A 17,011-nucleotide genomic window follows, 5' to 3' on the forward strand; every position below is an offset into this window, starting at 1 on the left:
GGTTCAGAGTTAATCTGCCTTCTGGAAGAAAAACTAGGAGTTTCCTTCCCATCTGTAGGTTCAGAATCAGAAGTGCCATCCCAGGGGGGTGCAGCTGGTATGGGGACATCATCTCTTAACCAGGGGCACTGGCCAGCACTCGTTTGATGAGTTGTTCACTTTCTTGGTAGTTAAGCCCATCTCTGAAATAACCCAAGCCTCTGTTGTCCCCCAGAACCCTGATGCTAAGATGTGATGTTTGGAGGACTAGGCAACCTCTGGTCAATGCTTTCAGGTGCTTCTTATTACGAGGGACACCTCAGTCCATCCTTTCACAGCCTGCTCGGAACCCAGTCCATCTGTGGTCTCATGTGCTATGACTGTCTTGCCCTCTTGGACCAGAGCAGATAGTGTTTCCTGTGGTAGCATCCGAAACATGGCTTTTGAGTGTCCCAGGGCTGAAGTATATATGGGTGTTAACTGGCCCAGGGAAGAAGAAAAGGGAAAGGGGAGCTGGGGAGACACCTGACAGTCAGTTACTTGGCGCTGAGCTGCCCACATTCAACCCTCACCATCCAGCCCCGTACTTGAGGGCTGGCATTCCTCTGGGGTCTAGGAAGATAGAAATGGGATGAGTGTTTCAGACAAATAAAGCGACATCTGAAGGAGCTGCTGGTAGAATGGGGCCCAGACAACAGTGCAGGAGAAAAAGAGGAAACGATGTTTTCTGGCTGAATAAAAGAACACACACATCTTATGTGTTATAATTTGTTGTATGCACGCACACACACATAGTGTGTATATTCATAGGCATGCACTATGTATACTATGTGTATATGTTTGTGTAAAGATCACTGCCACACCTTGGTAACCATCCTTAAAAATATAGCACTAAGGTCGGCTATATGCCAGGTAAGCTTCCACGGGACAACAAAACCTAGAGAAAAGACAAGCAAGCCACAGTAGCATATGCTGTCGAGTGACAGGTCAGTCAGTAAGTATGCCAGTGACTCAGAGTAATTCATCTTTACGCCTTGGGAGAGTTGAGGTACCTCAAGAGTATGGCCTTGAACCTGAACTAGAACAGTGAGTGGAATTTGAGTAGAGAAGAAAGGTAGCTTGCTACAGACAAATCATAGCAAAAAGGACAAAGGTGGCCCATTCAAATTCGATTTAGAAAATGATCCCACTGTCCTTCACAAGCCCAGGTATGCCTTAGTATGACCAACCACTACAGAGCGCTCAGGATCACACAAGCTCCTACTATGCTAAATGGACATTGGGTGTTGGTGTCTATAGGAAAACATAAAATATAACCTTTGCTTTTAAGGACAAAATGATGACCCTATCAGATGTCCAGTGAGTTTCCAGGATGGCTCTTCAGTAATGAAGTCTTACTACCAATAAAAGGCAGTGAGCTCCGGACAGCACAGACATGTTTAAGGATACCAGATTTGATGATTACCAAGACACTCCCTTTTGGCAACTCAGCAGTTTCCTTCTCAGAACTGGTTCCCAGGAAGCGTCCAACAGCCTTCCCAGTGTATTCCTTCATCAGCTTGGAAGCATCATCCGTCTGCAGCCAATGACCAGTTCAGAATGAGAAGCCAACGTAACTGTAGACTATGTCTTAGTACCAACCAAAGTCTGGACTGCCGGGTAACAAAGAGCTGGTCCAGTAAGGGCTCTATCTTAGGCTCTGCAAAGGATTCTAGGAACAAGGTGGAACCAGCACAAAGAGAGAACCCAATGTGACCTGTGTCCGTGCCTGCTACATTCGTCGATGAGAAATATGAAAAGCTCTATTTGGCCTGAGAGGAATCCCGCCCTGGCTCCTAACAAGCCAGTCAAGAGGTGAGAAGGCAGGAGCTGGGAGGAACTGAAATACCAACTTGTGTCAGCATTTTGCAGTCCTGTGACAATGTGGATTTAACCATAAAAGAGCAATCTATGAAGTGAAGGAACGTTCCAAATGCATGAGCAGACTTGCTCCTTGTATGACAGAACTGACAGGTGCCTGTCACTCATGTCACTGTGAGTTGAGATCAGCATCAGTGGAAACTGGCTAACTAGGGCAGCTAAAGAGCTGAGACCGCAGATTTGCACTTCCTGAGGTGGCAGTGTCTGTGTTCACTGTGGCACATTTGACTACCAGCCTCCTCAGACAACGGAAGACAAATGAGGAAGAAGCTCTTTGGAGCTTTGAGGTTCTGGGCTCTAAATCATTGTTAGAAAAACTTCTTTTCAAGACAAAAATAGCCAGGGATTCTTTTACTTCCACAAGTTGGCAGAGGCAGGCAAATCTCTGTTGTTTGGGGTCTGGTCTACAGAATGAGTTCCAGGACAGCCAGAGAAGCTGTCATGAAAAGCAAACAGAAAACAAAAGCGTCCAAGGATGTTTGGAAACACGGCTGCTGTGTGTCACTTAACATTTCAGTCGAGTCACTCGTGGTATTGGTCCCAAAAGACTGTTTCCGAGCATCACCATGGCCATCCTGGTTTGTCTAAACGTGCTCTGCGATGTACATGCAAGTGACAAGATGGAGTGACAAAGCAGGTCTCAGAAGCCCCATTGCTCAGAGCTGTGACTGTCTTTCAAGGAATTGCACGCTCTGGGATTGGATCAGAGGGAACCACAGTTCTTGTTTCTACAACAGCTGAAGCATCTGCGACAGACTGAACCCACAGAACCAACTTCAAAACCTAGGTCTAACCAAGAAAAAACAAGGCACAGAAAGAGCTGCACACCACTCTCTACTTACCCCTGAGGGATCCTAGTGCATAATCATACGAGAAACGTTAGGTGAAACGTGGTCATTCTCACTATGACCTTTAGTCTTGGAGATTAACAAAAATGCTTACTCTTATTAACCAAGCAACCTGGGACGTGACCCTCAAGTTAACTGAGAAACCCCATTTCCTGAAACACCCGGCTAGAAAGTGAAGTACAATTCTCCCCACATTAACATTCCCATGGCAAAGGGTCAAGGAGCCAACTGAGGATCCCAAGGGAAGGCGTCTCAAAGGAAGACCCCACACAAGGAGTCTGGTCATTGAGAAACAGCATAGCGTCCTGATAGCGCTCATCTAAAGAACTGTGCGATAATATCCAAGCGACTGACTGGTGTTTTAACACACAGGGCTGCTAAAGAAATGTTAGAGAAATATCTGGATCTAGGAGAATCTGGCAACACTGTCTGAAAGGATGGCAAATTTCTCTAATCCTAAATATTAAGATACATTTTCAAATATTAAGGATATGTGTGCACTGGAAGAAAGGTGTCTGGAAAGCAGACTGAGTCGGGCAAGGGAAACTAGACCAACTGACAGGCAAGTTGTGGCCATTCTGACAGTATCCCTAAGGCACTTTCTACCCGATCTCTAGGACAGATGTGTTGCTGGGGACTTGTAACAGTGTTCAAAACTCCCATCCTGTCTAGAACTGACCCTAAACACAGTACCTGTCCTTGGGATACCTCTAAAGGGCCTAAAGTTTTCATGACTTTTCCTTCACTATCTCTAAACTATTAAGGGCTTTCTGGAGCGCTAGTTGGTTTTCCCAAGACACTGCGATAAAACAGCTCAGCGATATTCTGGGATAGCATCCTTTAAAGTAGTACATTAGGCCAGCAACCAAGCAAGCTAAGTTCTCAGCCTTTTCCTTTCTACAGACTACCACTGCTCCTGTTCCTTTGTTATTGGTTTTTGTTTTTTTTTTTTTCATTCAGTAAATATTTATTCCACACCCACTATGTAAGGGCAAACAAGAGGAAGTCTCAAAGCAGATGTTTTAATGGGGAGACAATTTTAGATAGTGATTAGTGCCAAGAGGAAACAAACAGGATCTGAGAATCCAGTCAGGAGTCAGAAGTGGGGAGGTATGAGGAGCCCTACTTCAGATACTGAAGAAACAGCAGAAGTGCTGATGGCTCAGTGGAGATCTGAGGAACAAGATCCTAAGGAGACGGGGCAGGCACAAGGCTCTGAGGGGGCAGAAATCAACGTACTCCACATTGTGTATCAGAGTTATACAGCACGGGGCTTTGCTTATCTCCCGTGATCTTCTTTCCCAAGGGCCTACTCTCCATAGTGTCAGAATCCGTGTGGACCCTGACTCTAAGTCACCCTCCATGGCCAGCTTTCTGTAGACAAGACAAAGTACAGGTAGAAAGAATGTTTAAAAGTATGTAGTGCAGGGAAGAGCCGGGAGTCCATGTGGTTAAACTGTTTATTTTGCAGGACCAGGTAAGACTTCAGGCCCATAGGTCAGAGCCTCGTGCCCACTGCCTTCCCTCACCAGAGAGCTCAGTCCCTGGGAGAAGGTGCTGAGGGGCACATCTGGGCCATGTGTGGTCAGGCTGGTGCCCAGCCCGCAACCATATCTCCAGTTAGCCCCTCCGCCAGGGACAGACAGTTCTCAGGTGCTGCCTGATGCCAGACGGACGGCCTTCAGTCCTTCCCTGGCATCTCCAGCACTCAAGACTACTTTAGTAAGCATTTTCTCTGCTCCTAGTTGTGCAAACTCTGTAACCGATTAAAAATGTTAAAAAGGTTCTTTTAGAAAAACTCATAAATAATATATTTGTGTATATTAAAAATGAGACACATCCAAAAAGTCACAATTTCTCACTTACAGACTCCATAACAAAATATGCATCTTTAAAATTCAGTACTCTGGGACACTCTTTACAATAGTTTCCATCTGAGAAGAGATTAGAAATCAGTTGCAATTACATGTGCAGATTTAGCACTAAGACGGTTAAGTTAGAAACCTTCATGGTGCTTTTCAGGTGTTTCCTTGTGGCTAACAAACACCACACTGGAGAACGGACCAAGAATGTAGACAACCCACAGAGTCCCCAAGAAAGTGGGTATCATCTAGGATCCTTTCCTCAGTGAAAGACATGGCTTTCTTACAGGCTGCAGGCACGATCAGCTGTCAAACCATTTGCTTCTCTTCACAAGGGATGCTCCTTTAGAAGGGCCCAACAACTTCTGCTTATATTGTTCAACCAGTCGGTTGAAGTGGGCTTCTGCCTTACTTTCTTTAGCTTTTTTCTTAGGTGCCTGTGAAAGAAAGGAAACATAAGATTTGTTTGTTTGGTTGGTTTTCTTTTTTCCTTTTTCTTCCTTCCCCTCCCTTTTGCTTTCTTGCCTTCTCACCTGCCTTCTTCCTTCTTTTCTGCATGCCTGAAACTATGTATCTGAGGGTGTGTTTGAACTCCTGACTCATCTCTCTCCTTCCAAGGGCTACCCACTTAATTTCAAGCCCTATCAAGGGTATCCAAAACATGCGTAGGTACAAAGATCGTGTGCACTAGGAAGACGATTTCCTGGGAGAAGCTAGTTTGGACACCCTTGTTTGCTCCTGCCCACACAAGAAGTCCATTAATGAAATTTTGAGACTAGATTTCTACAATATAGTATGATATAGCCAGAAACTTCCCAGAGACAGATTTGAGTAGAACAGGATGCTAATGACTCTTTTATTCTTAAAGGGGAGGGAGATAAAAGCTTGTCCTCAAATGCTCAAGGAGGCTGGAGAGGTTGCTCAGATGCTAAGAGAACTGCCTGCTCTTCCAGAGGACCCTGGTCCTGTTCCCAGAACCCGCACTGTGTTACACAAGCATCTGTGACTCCAAACCTAGTGGACTCGGCACCCTCTTCTTGTTTCTAGGGGCACTAGGCATGTTTGCAGTTTATAGACATACCACAAACTACGTGTGTGTGTGTGTGTGTGTGTGTGTGTGTGTGTGTGTGTGTGTGTGTGTGTGTGTATCCATCATATATATGTGTGTGTGAGAAAGAGAGAGAGAGAGAGAGAGAGAGAGAGAGAGAGAGAGAGAGAGAGCGCACACAGGATCAACAGAACTATTATTTTCTACTATAAAGAACTAGAGCTTCTTAGGAAACTGGCTATCGCCAAAAACTGAAAAGAAACATGTGAGATGCACCTAGAACATCCTGTACAAGAAAGCAACACTACCAAAGACAGACAAGATCTCTTCAGAAGGGTTCAGGAGCTGATTCAAGATTCTTCTGTTGGCTTAGACAGAACAAGAATAATGGCTGCATTTGATTGACTGCATTTGGTTGAAACATAGAGCATTATATGAAAATTTGGGATTTTATAATACATACATACATATATGTATCAATTAGTTCCCGTGTGTGTGTGTGTGTGTGTGTGTGTGTGTGTGTGTGTGTATCTGTCTCATAGGCCACCAGAGCAGGTTGGTATGGCAATAGATCACTACTCTGGAAACTTAGCACAGCAAGGAGAAGAAAAAAAAAAACCAAAACATCTAAGCTTGCTTTTCTTATACGTCAAGATTCTTCTTTCTAGATTTCTTAGAACACCATTCTTAGGTGCAAAAGGGGTGACTGTATTGGAAAAATCACCATTCTGTAACTCATAATGAAATAACAAGTCTGTAAAACAGTCCATTGTTGTTATAAATCAAAGGTAAGCAGCTAGGGACATAACTCAGCAGCTGAGCACTTCTGGCCTTGGGTTCCATCCCTAGCACAGCACAGCACAGCACAGCACAGCACAGCACAACACAACACAACAAAACAAAACAAACAAACAAACAAACAAACAAAGCTGAAAAGGCGGTAGGGGTTCTAAGGTTTCTAGGTGGAACAGTGAAGCAGACAACCTGACACCTACTGACTGGTCTTGGCATTACTAACAGTCAACAACCAAACTGCAGCACTGGACAAGGTGCAAGGAAGCACATCTGTGAAGTGATGTGATCCAAGAAAACTGATCTGATTACAGCTCTAGGCCTAACCACCAGCTGACAGGCACACGGTCACAGAGACACATTACCATCAGGAAGTGAACTCAACATAAAATACATCCTCAAGGACAAACGACCTGATCCTCCAACAAATTAACAGTGTGGGGAAATGTAGTGAGAAAGAATAAACCTACAGAATGGAGGGAGGGAGGAATATTGCAAATGTAATGTGTGGGCTCTGTTAGCATCCTAACCGCTCCTAACCACAAATAAAAAACATTTTTGAGGCAATTAGAAAAAATTTAATGGCTACATTTTAGAGGGTATAAAGAGCTTCTGATTACTCTCAGTAGATATGATAATGATAGAGTGTGTGTGTGTGTGTGTGTGTGTGTGTGTGTGTGTGTGTGTGTAGACTTGGCCGTTCAGATATAGTCTGAAGACTTTCTGAGCAATGTGTCTCTTGAGACATATTACATGTAAAGTGGGATTTACTTTCATACACTCTTCTGGGGGGAAGCAGGCACAGGAAACACAAGCTAAGGGCCTACTTTCCTCCCCACTTTTACACTATGCCTCCCTCATCCTCTAGGAGCTGCCGCCTTACTACCCACTCAGCTATCCACAAAGTCTACTCTGCTCAGCCCAACAGAGCAGCAGCAGCACAAACCACTCGGCCCACCGACCTCACCTGCAGGGAAGAAGCTGACTGCTGCTTCTTTTGCTTCCGCTGGCCCATCTGGGGCTTTGGCTTCTTAGAAGGAAGGGACTTCACTTTGCCTCTGTCCCGCAGCCTGAAATAAGATAGCCAAGTAAATGTCACACAGAATCCTGAAAGAGCTTAGGAGACAAATTTCTTTTCTACATAGCTGTTTCTAAGCCTAAAAGCAGTCACTCTTAAATAGAGCCCACAGCAGCATATCCTAAGTCGTAATAGTTACATATTCCTTTGTTTGTTTCTCTGGGTTTATGCATTGTTGCCCGTGACTGCAATGGAAATCACAGAAACCTTCATTTACTTACCAAGATTTTTTTTAAAGATCATTTGTTCATAGCACTAATCTACTGTCCCAAAGAGAAACAAACGGGTGAGCCTCGGCTGACACACAGGCCAGGAAAAGCTTAGGAAAGAAGAATGGCTTAGCAGTCTGCCCTAGTGGCTCCTCTGAGTTCCCTCTGCCATGGTATGAGTCATGTCTCTGTGGGGGTTGAGCCGTTCCTGATAACTCCCATGGGAAGGGGAGCACAAGTCCCCCTTTTGTCCAAGCAAATGCTACAAAGACAAGCCACCTACACCACCCATGCACTGGGAAGCACCCTCTTCCGAGGCTCTCCTGCTCCTCACCTCACTTTGGGGCCTCGGTGTGAAGGGAGCGCCAGGACCTTTCTTCTCCTTGTCCCGTCGGGGAGCTCCACCTGCTCCACCTCGGCCTTGGTCTGGAACCCTGTCCACGAGGTGCAGCGGCCCTTCCCCTGCTCTCCAGGCGCCTTACTCTGATCCCGCGTGCCGCCCTGAGCTGCTTTCTGTTGCTTGTCTTTTCCTTGTTCTTTCTGTTCCTTTTGGGGCTTACTGGTCACAGGCTTAGATCCCATTTTTTGCTACATAAAACAAGAAATGCCCACCTGATTTCCAGATGCGGTTTACCTGCTGGCATATTCAGCAGAGGAGGCTCCTGGCATGAGCTGGTCAAAGAGGAACTCGGCCCCACACAGCTCACAGAAAAGTAAATGCAAGCAGTTTACAAGCTGCCCAGTAATGGACAGCTACTAGGCAGGGGACAAGGCAGCAAACAGGAACAGGCAGCAAGCATTAACCCAGTATTCAAAAGCCGGTGACAATCGTCCATGATGAAACATGGGCCAGGCATGACAACACACACCTAGAATCTAGGCACTTGGAAGGAGGGAATGGGTCAGGAGTTTGAGGCTAGCCTAAGCTATATGAGCCCCTGTTTCAAGACACACACACACACCCAAGTTTAGCACACAAAGAAGGTGAACACAAGCAGAAGAAACAAAACAACTGAAAACTACTTAATGTAATACAGCTAGAAAAATTTTAAGACCAGTGACAGATATTAAGGCACAGGCCTAAGGGCTGAGAGAAAACCAATAAAATAAACATCCCAAACTCCAAACTAGATTTATCAGTCACATTGCAGTAAATCATGAAGCCAAGAAGAAGGTAACTTGGAGGTAGTTGAAGTTCCAGAAGATGAAATTACCAATCTAGAATTCTCTACTCAATGAAATTATCCTTCACAAAAGTGAAAGAGACTTTCTCAGTAAGAAAGAGGGGGGAGGGAAGGCTGGGGAGATTGCTCAGTGGTTAAGAGCACTGGCTGCTCTTCCAGAGGTCCTGAGTTCACTTCCCAGCACCCACATGGTGGCTCACAACCATCTGCAATGGGATCTGATGCCCTCTTCTGGTGTGCCTGAAGACAGCGACAGTGTATTCACATACATAAATAATTTTTAAAAAAGGAATGAATGAATGAATGAATGAACGAACAAGCAAACGAATGAACTGTGGCCAGGAAATGGACTTTTCAAGAAATGCTAAACAAATTCCTCCAGAGGAAGGAAACGGCAGATTGAAAACCTAGGTCAACATGAAGAAGGGGAAAGCGTCAGAGAGGGGGCAGTGAAGTAAGGAAGTCAAGAGGAGATCCTAGCACTGAAGCAGGGTGAGAGTGGAAATGGCCTCCACAGGCTCATGTGTCTGAATGCTTGGTCCCCGTTGGCCACGCAGTTTGGGGAGGTTTAAGAGGAAATACATCATGAGGGCAGGCCTTGGGAGCTCACGGCCCTGCCCTGACTCCAGCTGGCTCTCTGCTCTGGGCTTGCAGTCTGAGGATGTGATCTCAGCCTCCCCCTCTGTTCATACCTGCTGCTTGCTGCTACCTCTCCCTGCCAGGATGGGCTCTTACCCCTTTGGAAGCATGAGGCTAAACAAACTCTTGCTTTTGCTCATGGTGTTTTATCTCAGCAATGGAACTGTAACTAATACAAGACACACACATAAATAAAACAAAATAAAAACAAAAACAACCAGGTTGATGAAGCCTGTGTAAGAAGGGCTTATCTGACAGTGGGAAGGAGGAGGAAGGATCACCTTGACAAGTGTAGTAGGTATATAAACACAGGGAACAAAGACTTCTAAGACAGTACAGGCAGCTTCAGAAACACCCGGAAGGTGTTTGTAAAGGCAATTTGGTAAGTCCAAGAGTAAGAGCCCAGGTTCTCCCACAAAGGTCACAGTTTTAGCCACTGTTACCATTCATCTGATTGCCATGCTTTTCACATACACTGAACACTATGTTTGCTACACATGCAAATGGTAGCCGAGTATTGATGCATGCTATAATTACAGATCTCAAGATAATCTAGCCCAGCATGTCCCAAGGGAAGATGGGTAAAAAGAGTAGTGACTACAGCTGAGCAATGGTGTATCAACTTATTTAAGCCTCCTTAGATGAGGGATGCAGATGTTATTAACCTATTTTACAAGCTACAGTTTACAGAAGTAACTTGCCAGGGAACATGGAGCCAAGAAAGGAAAGCTTACAGCTCCTGATTTTCCTTCTTCCCACACAAATTGAAAATGGTCTAAAACCAGCAGTTCTGCTGAGACCGGAGGATTCTGAGTTCAAGGCAAGCTTGGACAACAAAGGGAAATCCTGTCGATGATGATGATGATGATGATGATGGTGGTGGTGGTGGTGGTGGTGATGATGATGATGATGATGGAGGAGGAGGATTCTGGAACTTAAGCCTCAGCCACTTGTTTTGACATGGCCCTGACATGGCCCCCACACACTGTACAGAGATTCATGGTGGATCACACCAGTTTGCTTTTCTTCCCTTTCCACTCAGGAGAGGGACAGCAAAGAAAAAACCACCAGGGAGAGTGTTAGGAAACAGAGTAAACTCCTACTTGGCAGAAGCATAAAATGGAAAAGAGAAAAGTTTAATTAAGCCCCTGAAAAAATGGCTGGGCCTGATGGCACACACCTTTACTCCCAGTAGTTAGGCAGAGAGATCTCTGTGAGTTCTGGGTTCATCAGACAGGAGCCAGGAAGGTGGCTCAGCAACCAAAGGCACTCGCCACCCGCCTAACGGCCTAAGTTCTGCCCCAGCACACACATGCTAGAAGAGAAAACCAAGTTCCCCAAGCTGTCTTCTTCTGACCTCTAGAATCCATGGCACAGACACAGACAGACAGACAGACAGACAGACAGACAGACAGACAGACAGACAGACAGACACACACACACACACATGCTTGACAAAACCAAACCCAATTTAGGTTCACAGAGACAAATAGACAGACACACAGACATACACACAGGACAAAACCAAACCCAATTTAGGTTCACTACCAGGCTGCGCTGGATTCTCAGCTCCTTTACTTTAAGTTTCCTTCGATCTTCTAAAGAGAACTCCACTATTGGTCTCTGTGAGAGGAAGACAATATCATTCATAAGACTTTACAATCTGGGGGTGCAGTGGGCCTAATGCTCCCCCACCCGCCTCTCCTTTTGTCATCCTTGAGGCTGCTTCTCCCACCTTCTTTACAGGCTGGTTCTGCAGGTTGTGCCCAGTCACGATCTTTAGGAGAACCTCAACCAGATTCACCATCTCTTGTCCCCACCTTGCCCTGCCCACCTGGTACTCTTTCCCACCACCTGCCAGGGACACACGGCAGCTACTCTCAGCAAACGGGTCTCTCTGGGGCAGACTCACCTTCTGGGGCCCAAAGGTCTCCGGGTTGTTGTTGAAGTGGCGGAGGGCTCGGAGGGCATGCTCATGCTTTTGGAACTCCACAAAGGCATAGCCCAGGGACTGACCCTTCATTTTTCCATGAACTGCCTTTAGGTCTCGCATCACTCTACACTGTGAGTAGAAAAAGAAAAGAAAAATAAAACAGTAGTTATGAATAAGAAATAAAAACTTCCAGAGAAAAATGTATTTTTTTAAATCTTATGTATATGTGTATGGCCATGTGTGCGCATGTGCACTCGAATGCAGCGCTCACGGAGTCCACAAGAGGCAACAGATCCCTGGAGCTGGGAACCAAAATCAGGTCTCTGCAAGAGCATTATGTGCTCATACCCACTAAGCCATCTCTTCAACGCCCTGAGGGAAGTTTGTAATACTTAGCTGTTCATAATGCATGTAACGAAGAGCTACAGGATTCTTCAGCTTCTCAGCAACTTATTGCTGAGAATGGAGAACTGTTCAAAGACTCGATCCCTGAAGACAGCCCCCAGGAAGAAAATTAATGGAGACCTGATGGTTTTAGATTAAAAAAACAAATCCTGACATGGGATGAGCCCCGGAATACGGCAAGCTTCAGCTGTGTTGGGTTAGCAGCAGAAACTCTTTGGTGCATATTTTCCTCTAAATGTCAGGATACAGTAAATATCCTAGGGTCACGAGGAGCACAGACGGTAATCTGAGAAAATGCACGGCTTATACAGTATCACTGCCTACAGCTGCTCTTCTTCTGTAGAGGAGGAGGCAAAGTACAACAGACACAGACATATTACTACTCCGTGCACAGGTCCTAGTCTGTCCACTGCAGAGGGACGGAGAGAACGAATTCCTGACTTCAATATACTCACTTCAAACATCATTCAAAACACATCACTGAGATGCAGAACTTATACAAATAAAGGAACAGAAAATATGATGCTTTTGTCATGATTCCTGGGGAGACGGGAACAAACATCTACTTATCCAAGACAGGGAACCAAAGACAGACCAAGGTAAGGACAACACCAAAGTCCAGCTGGTGAGCCAGACACTTTACTGGAGGTTACTTACAGAAGCAGAATGACTCAAATGACTCAAAGACAGCTACGTCATCAATAGCCCACCCTAGCAGGGCTGACAGCTCACAAGCTGGGCACCTGTGTGTAGCACACTGCACAGCCTGAAGGCAGCTCGACAGGTTAGTGTCTTTTTTAGGTAGCTCAACGGCCTGGGCCTCCTCCAGGCAACTTATCAGGTCTCTGCCTCTGCCCGATAGCCTGGCTGCTCTGAGCCTCTTCTAGGCCTCAGCCTGTCTAACCTCTCAGTAGCCCTTACTGTTTATACACGCTTGAGGAGTGAGAGGTGTAGAGTGTGTGGTCAGTCTCAGGAAGGTCCTGAGCCTTTAAGGAGTGTTTCTTTTCTAAGCTCACCAACCCACCTTCCCTCCAGGACGCAGGCTTTATCTTAGAGGAAATGGTTACAGCCTGTACATGCACAATATACAGAAGTGCACTAAACTGCATGAGCTCAAAACGGGCACACACAAATACTGTGGGTACTCACAACTAACTGTGGTGTCAGACACGTTCTCACACATTACTGTCCTCTCATGCTACTTGCTCAATACCAAGGAATATGTTAAAGTGGCCTCTGGGTACTAGGCATACAGTTTATAAAATAAAACCAAATAAAGCACACCTAGAAGATTGGCAATGGCACTTTTAAGTCTAAAGATCACAGATTACTCTATGCCAAGCATCCCCAGGATTGGGAAAACCGAGATACTATGTTTCCTCAAAGAGCTCAGTCTATCTGAGGAAACAACCAAGAGTCTCAGGCCAGTATAATGGTACAGCCTTCAAAAGAGACAGAGCTGAGCGAACTCAGTTCTGTAACTCAATGGAGACGCAGTCAACGTGAAGGCTGTGCTGCTCAGGACGGAGTACTGAAGCCTCACATAGTTAACGCTACCTTAGGGGTTAGGGAAAGGGCACAGTGGGCACAGTGCTTGGCATGTACAGGGAGCGGCACTATTTGGAGGTTTGGCCTTGTTGGAGTGGTGTGTCACTGTGGGCGTGGGCTTTAATACCCTTGTCCTAGCTGCCTGGAGGCCAGTGTTCTGCTAGCAGCCTTCAGATGTAGAACTCCATGCCTGCCTGGGTGCTGCCATGTTACCACCTTGATGATAATGGACTGAACTTCTGAAACTGGAAGCCAGCCCCAATTAAATGTCACATAAGAGTTGCCTTGGTCACGGTGTCTGTCCACAGCAATAAAACCTTAACTAAGACATCACGTAAGCATGAGAACCTGAGTTCAGATTCCCAGAACCAATGTAAAAGCCAGGCATGATGGTGAGTGTCTGTCATCTCAGCAGTGCTATGGTGGGAGAGGGAGCTTCTGTGGAAACAGAGGCGCTGAGAACAGTAGGCGCGGGAGTGCAGTGAACAAGAGAGCCTGTATCAGACGAGTTGGAAGGTGAGGACTGACCGAGAACAACTGAGGTGTCCTGACATCCCCATGTGAGCCCTGCATGTGCTCTGTGAACTTTCTCTCTCCTCTCCCCCGCTTCTCCTCTTCCCTTTTCTCCTTTCTCTTCCCCTCCTCCTCTCCCTCCCCTTCCCTTTCTCTCTTTCAAATACGTGTATACATAGGCATGCAAACACACACACCTCTTTTAGGAACCAAAACACATAAATTGTATTCTCTGCAACAAAATCCACATATTATTTATGTAATGCTGACCACACAGCAGCGATTGAATAAATGCTTGCTAAATTAATTCATGAGAGATTTCCTCACATTTTGCTGTAATTTAGTCAGACATGAAACACAGTTCCCAAAAGAAAACTGCCAAACTCAACTTTACATGTCCAGAAGAAAACCTGTTGACACGCTGGCAACACAGCCTGAAACGAAGCCCTTGACTGCGAGCCTCACCTCCTTAATGCGAACCCCCTTCTCTCCTCCAGTGGCCTGCAGCAGCAGCTTCCTTAGCTGTTTATCATCCACTGACTTCGGGAGGTTGTGCAGGCAAAGCCTGGTCTGGGAGACAAAGATATTCTGGTTCTTGAGTTTCTGATGTTTCAGTAGCTCAAACTGCGAGAGGAGAAAAGACAAGCTCTGAACATACAGTACATCTGTCGGGCAGGCTCTGACCTGTCTAAAAGAAGGGGGTCATAACCCCATCTCATGCCACACCCATCGGAGAGAAAAGCAGGCTCAGGGAGGCAGGATGATCATGAACTCCAAAGTCAGATCTGAACCAAAAGTCGCCCAACTGGAGAAGTCAAATGACATTTTAAGATTCAATTTTTCATTTATAAAAATGGAACTTCAGATCAATATTTAACTCTCAGCACTGACATGGGGCCAAATGAGATTTAAAAAAAAAAAAAATAGAAAAAAAACCAAAAAACCCACATAGCTCAAAATGTGCCCCAGCACAAATTTGTTTTTTGTTTTGTTTTGTTTTTTCAAGACAGGGTTTGTCTTTATAACCCCTGCTGCCTGGAACTCCCTCTGTGGACCAGGCTGGACTCCTGCTCAGAGATCCACCTGCCTCTGTCTCACAGTGCTGGGACTAAAGGTGTGCATCACCACTGCCCTGCTTAGCACAAATATTCTTATACGTAATACTGAAGTTAGCATTTACACTCAGTCCTCACTCACCCAACTGGGAACGTCTGGTACTTCCTTCCTACAGCTAACTTATTATTTTTTTAATATTTATTTATTCTACTTATGAGTACACTGCAGCTGTCTTCATGCACACCAGAAGAGGGCATTGGATCCCATCACAGATGGTTGTGAGCCTTCATGTGGTTGCTGGGAATTGAACCCAGGACCTCTGGAAGAGCTGTCAGTGCTCTAACTGCTGAGCCATCTCTCCAGCCCAAGTTAACTTATTTTTTTATAACACTCATAAACAATCCAGTAAGCTAGCGAAAGTAACTCTAAAACTCAGTGTATCTTATTGCACTGCTTCTCCAATACCATGATATCCAGATATTCACTACTAAAAAAACAAAACACAACAACAACAACAAAAACCAAATTAAAAATGCTACTATAAAAAACAAAGCTATGCTGGAAAGACACAGTGGCTCCTCTGATCACTACACTACCTTTACTGCTCACTGAGCACTAAGGTTCCACAGCTGCACTGTGTCTTTACAGTTCTAGGCTGGCTTTTCATCCTTTAATTACTTTATTTTATTATCAGGCGTGTGTCTGTGTGAACCACACTATGCATGTGGTACTTTAGGGAGGGCAGATTCTCTGAGCCACTGTGGGTTCTAGGGATCAATTCAGGTCAACCAGGCTTGTTCAGTAAGCTCTTTTACCTACTGAACCACGCCACTGGCTCTAGGCTGCCCTTTTAAAGGTAAACTACATAAGCTAGAGATCCAGCCCAGCTGCTAACGTGTCTGCCTAGCACACACGTTCAATCCTCAGCACCATGTACACTGGGCATGATGCAATGGGCCTGTAATCCCAGTACTCAGAAGGTGGATGGAGGAGGATGAGAACTTCACAAATAGTAGACTACACTGAGGTCAGCCTGAGCTACATGAGACTATCTCGAAACAACAACAAAAGTAAGCTATGTGTCCAAAAGTAACAGCTACTCCATACACTACTAGGCAGCCAAGGTGTCAATGAATGGTAGAAAGCCTATAGATGAAGTCGATCTATAGTAATTGTATAATTTATAGATACCATCCCTCCCAAAAGGTATCTTAGCTACTCTTTCCAAAACCCACATCTCCTCTCGTGCCTAAGCCTGCCTACACAGCTTCTGTTCCCATGTTCTCCATTCACCTGTGTGCTTCTTTCTGACAAGGTAAAGGGTGGTCCTCACACGTGGCTCTTCAGGAGCAATGTAGCCCAACAATTGTTTCTGATTCTCTTACATAACCATGAGAGCCGTAACTGATGTCTCACCCACTCACCCGCTCGCGTTTGGCCATGTCTGCGGCACTCACACCCTCAGCAGCCTTCGTCCCAGCGCGGATCACTGCAGAAAGAGTGAAAAAGGCCAAGATGTCACCAAGGGAATGTTCACTGAGCAACAGGAAGAATGTGATTTGAATGATGCAAACCCTTTGTACTGGACCCTGAGGACTGTGTTGGCCAGTTGGTTAGGTCCAAAAATAGCTACAGGGCTAAGTTCTAGACTTAGACTTGCTCTAAAGACAAATTGAACATTTTGTAATCTTGTTTCTCTCTGCCTCCAAACAGCATCACATTCAGGCTGCAAGTCAGACAGGAAGGCGGGGAAGACGATCGAATGCAGCTATAACGTAAAATGCTCCACCAACAACCTGCCCTGACACTGAGCTGCTCCTCACCCACTCGGGTGAGAATCACGCAGCCATTAATTAGATGAGCCAGACTAGAGGACAGAATTACGGTTTCAGAGGCTGTGGATCCAAGAGCTGACAGCCTAACTTTATTAGCTGGGACTATGCATCTACACAGGAGTAGGCTGATGAATACTTAAAAGCTAATTTCTCATTCTTCTC

The 17,011-nt window shown here is 45.6% G+C and overlaps 1 protein-coding gene across 3 annotated transcripts in view; it reads right to left on the minus strand.

The window, feature by feature from the left end:
* Nucleotides 1-4,189: 4,189 nt before the first annotated feature.
* Nucleotides 4,190-17,011, minus strand: part of Rbm28 (RNA binding motif protein 28) — a 38,735-nt gene continuing 25,913 nt past the window's right edge. For 2 of the 3 annotated variants that reach the window (XM_087657188.1, NM_001415878.1), the window contains exons 13-19: nt 16,439-16,503; nt 14,424-14,582; nt 11,472-11,621; nt 11,108-11,182; nt 8,071-8,324; nt 7,417-7,519; nt 4,190-5,046 (exon numbers count right to left, since the gene is read on the minus strand). In XM_087657188.1, coding sequence (XP_087513314.1) covers nt 4,912-5,046; nt 7,417-7,519; nt 8,071-8,324; nt 11,108-11,182; nt 11,472-11,621; nt 14,424-14,582; nt 16,439-16,503 — 941 coding nt within the window. In that variant the 3' untranslated portion in view covers nt 4,190-4,911. The remainder of the gene's footprint in view (nt 5,047-7,416; nt 7,520-8,070; nt 8,325-11,107; nt 11,183-11,471; nt 11,622-14,423; nt 14,583-16,438; nt 16,504-17,011) is intronic. The other variant, NM_001107850.2, reaches the window with a different exon arrangement.

The sequence above is a fragment of the Rattus norvegicus genome, chromosome 4, assembly GCF_021556685.1.
Source record: "Rattus norvegicus strain SHRSP/BbbUtx chromosome 4, alternate assembly SHRSP_T2T, whole genome shotgun sequence".
NCBI classification, from domain to species: domain Eukaryota; kingdom Metazoa; phylum Chordata; class Mammalia; order Rodentia; family Muridae; genus Rattus; species Rattus norvegicus.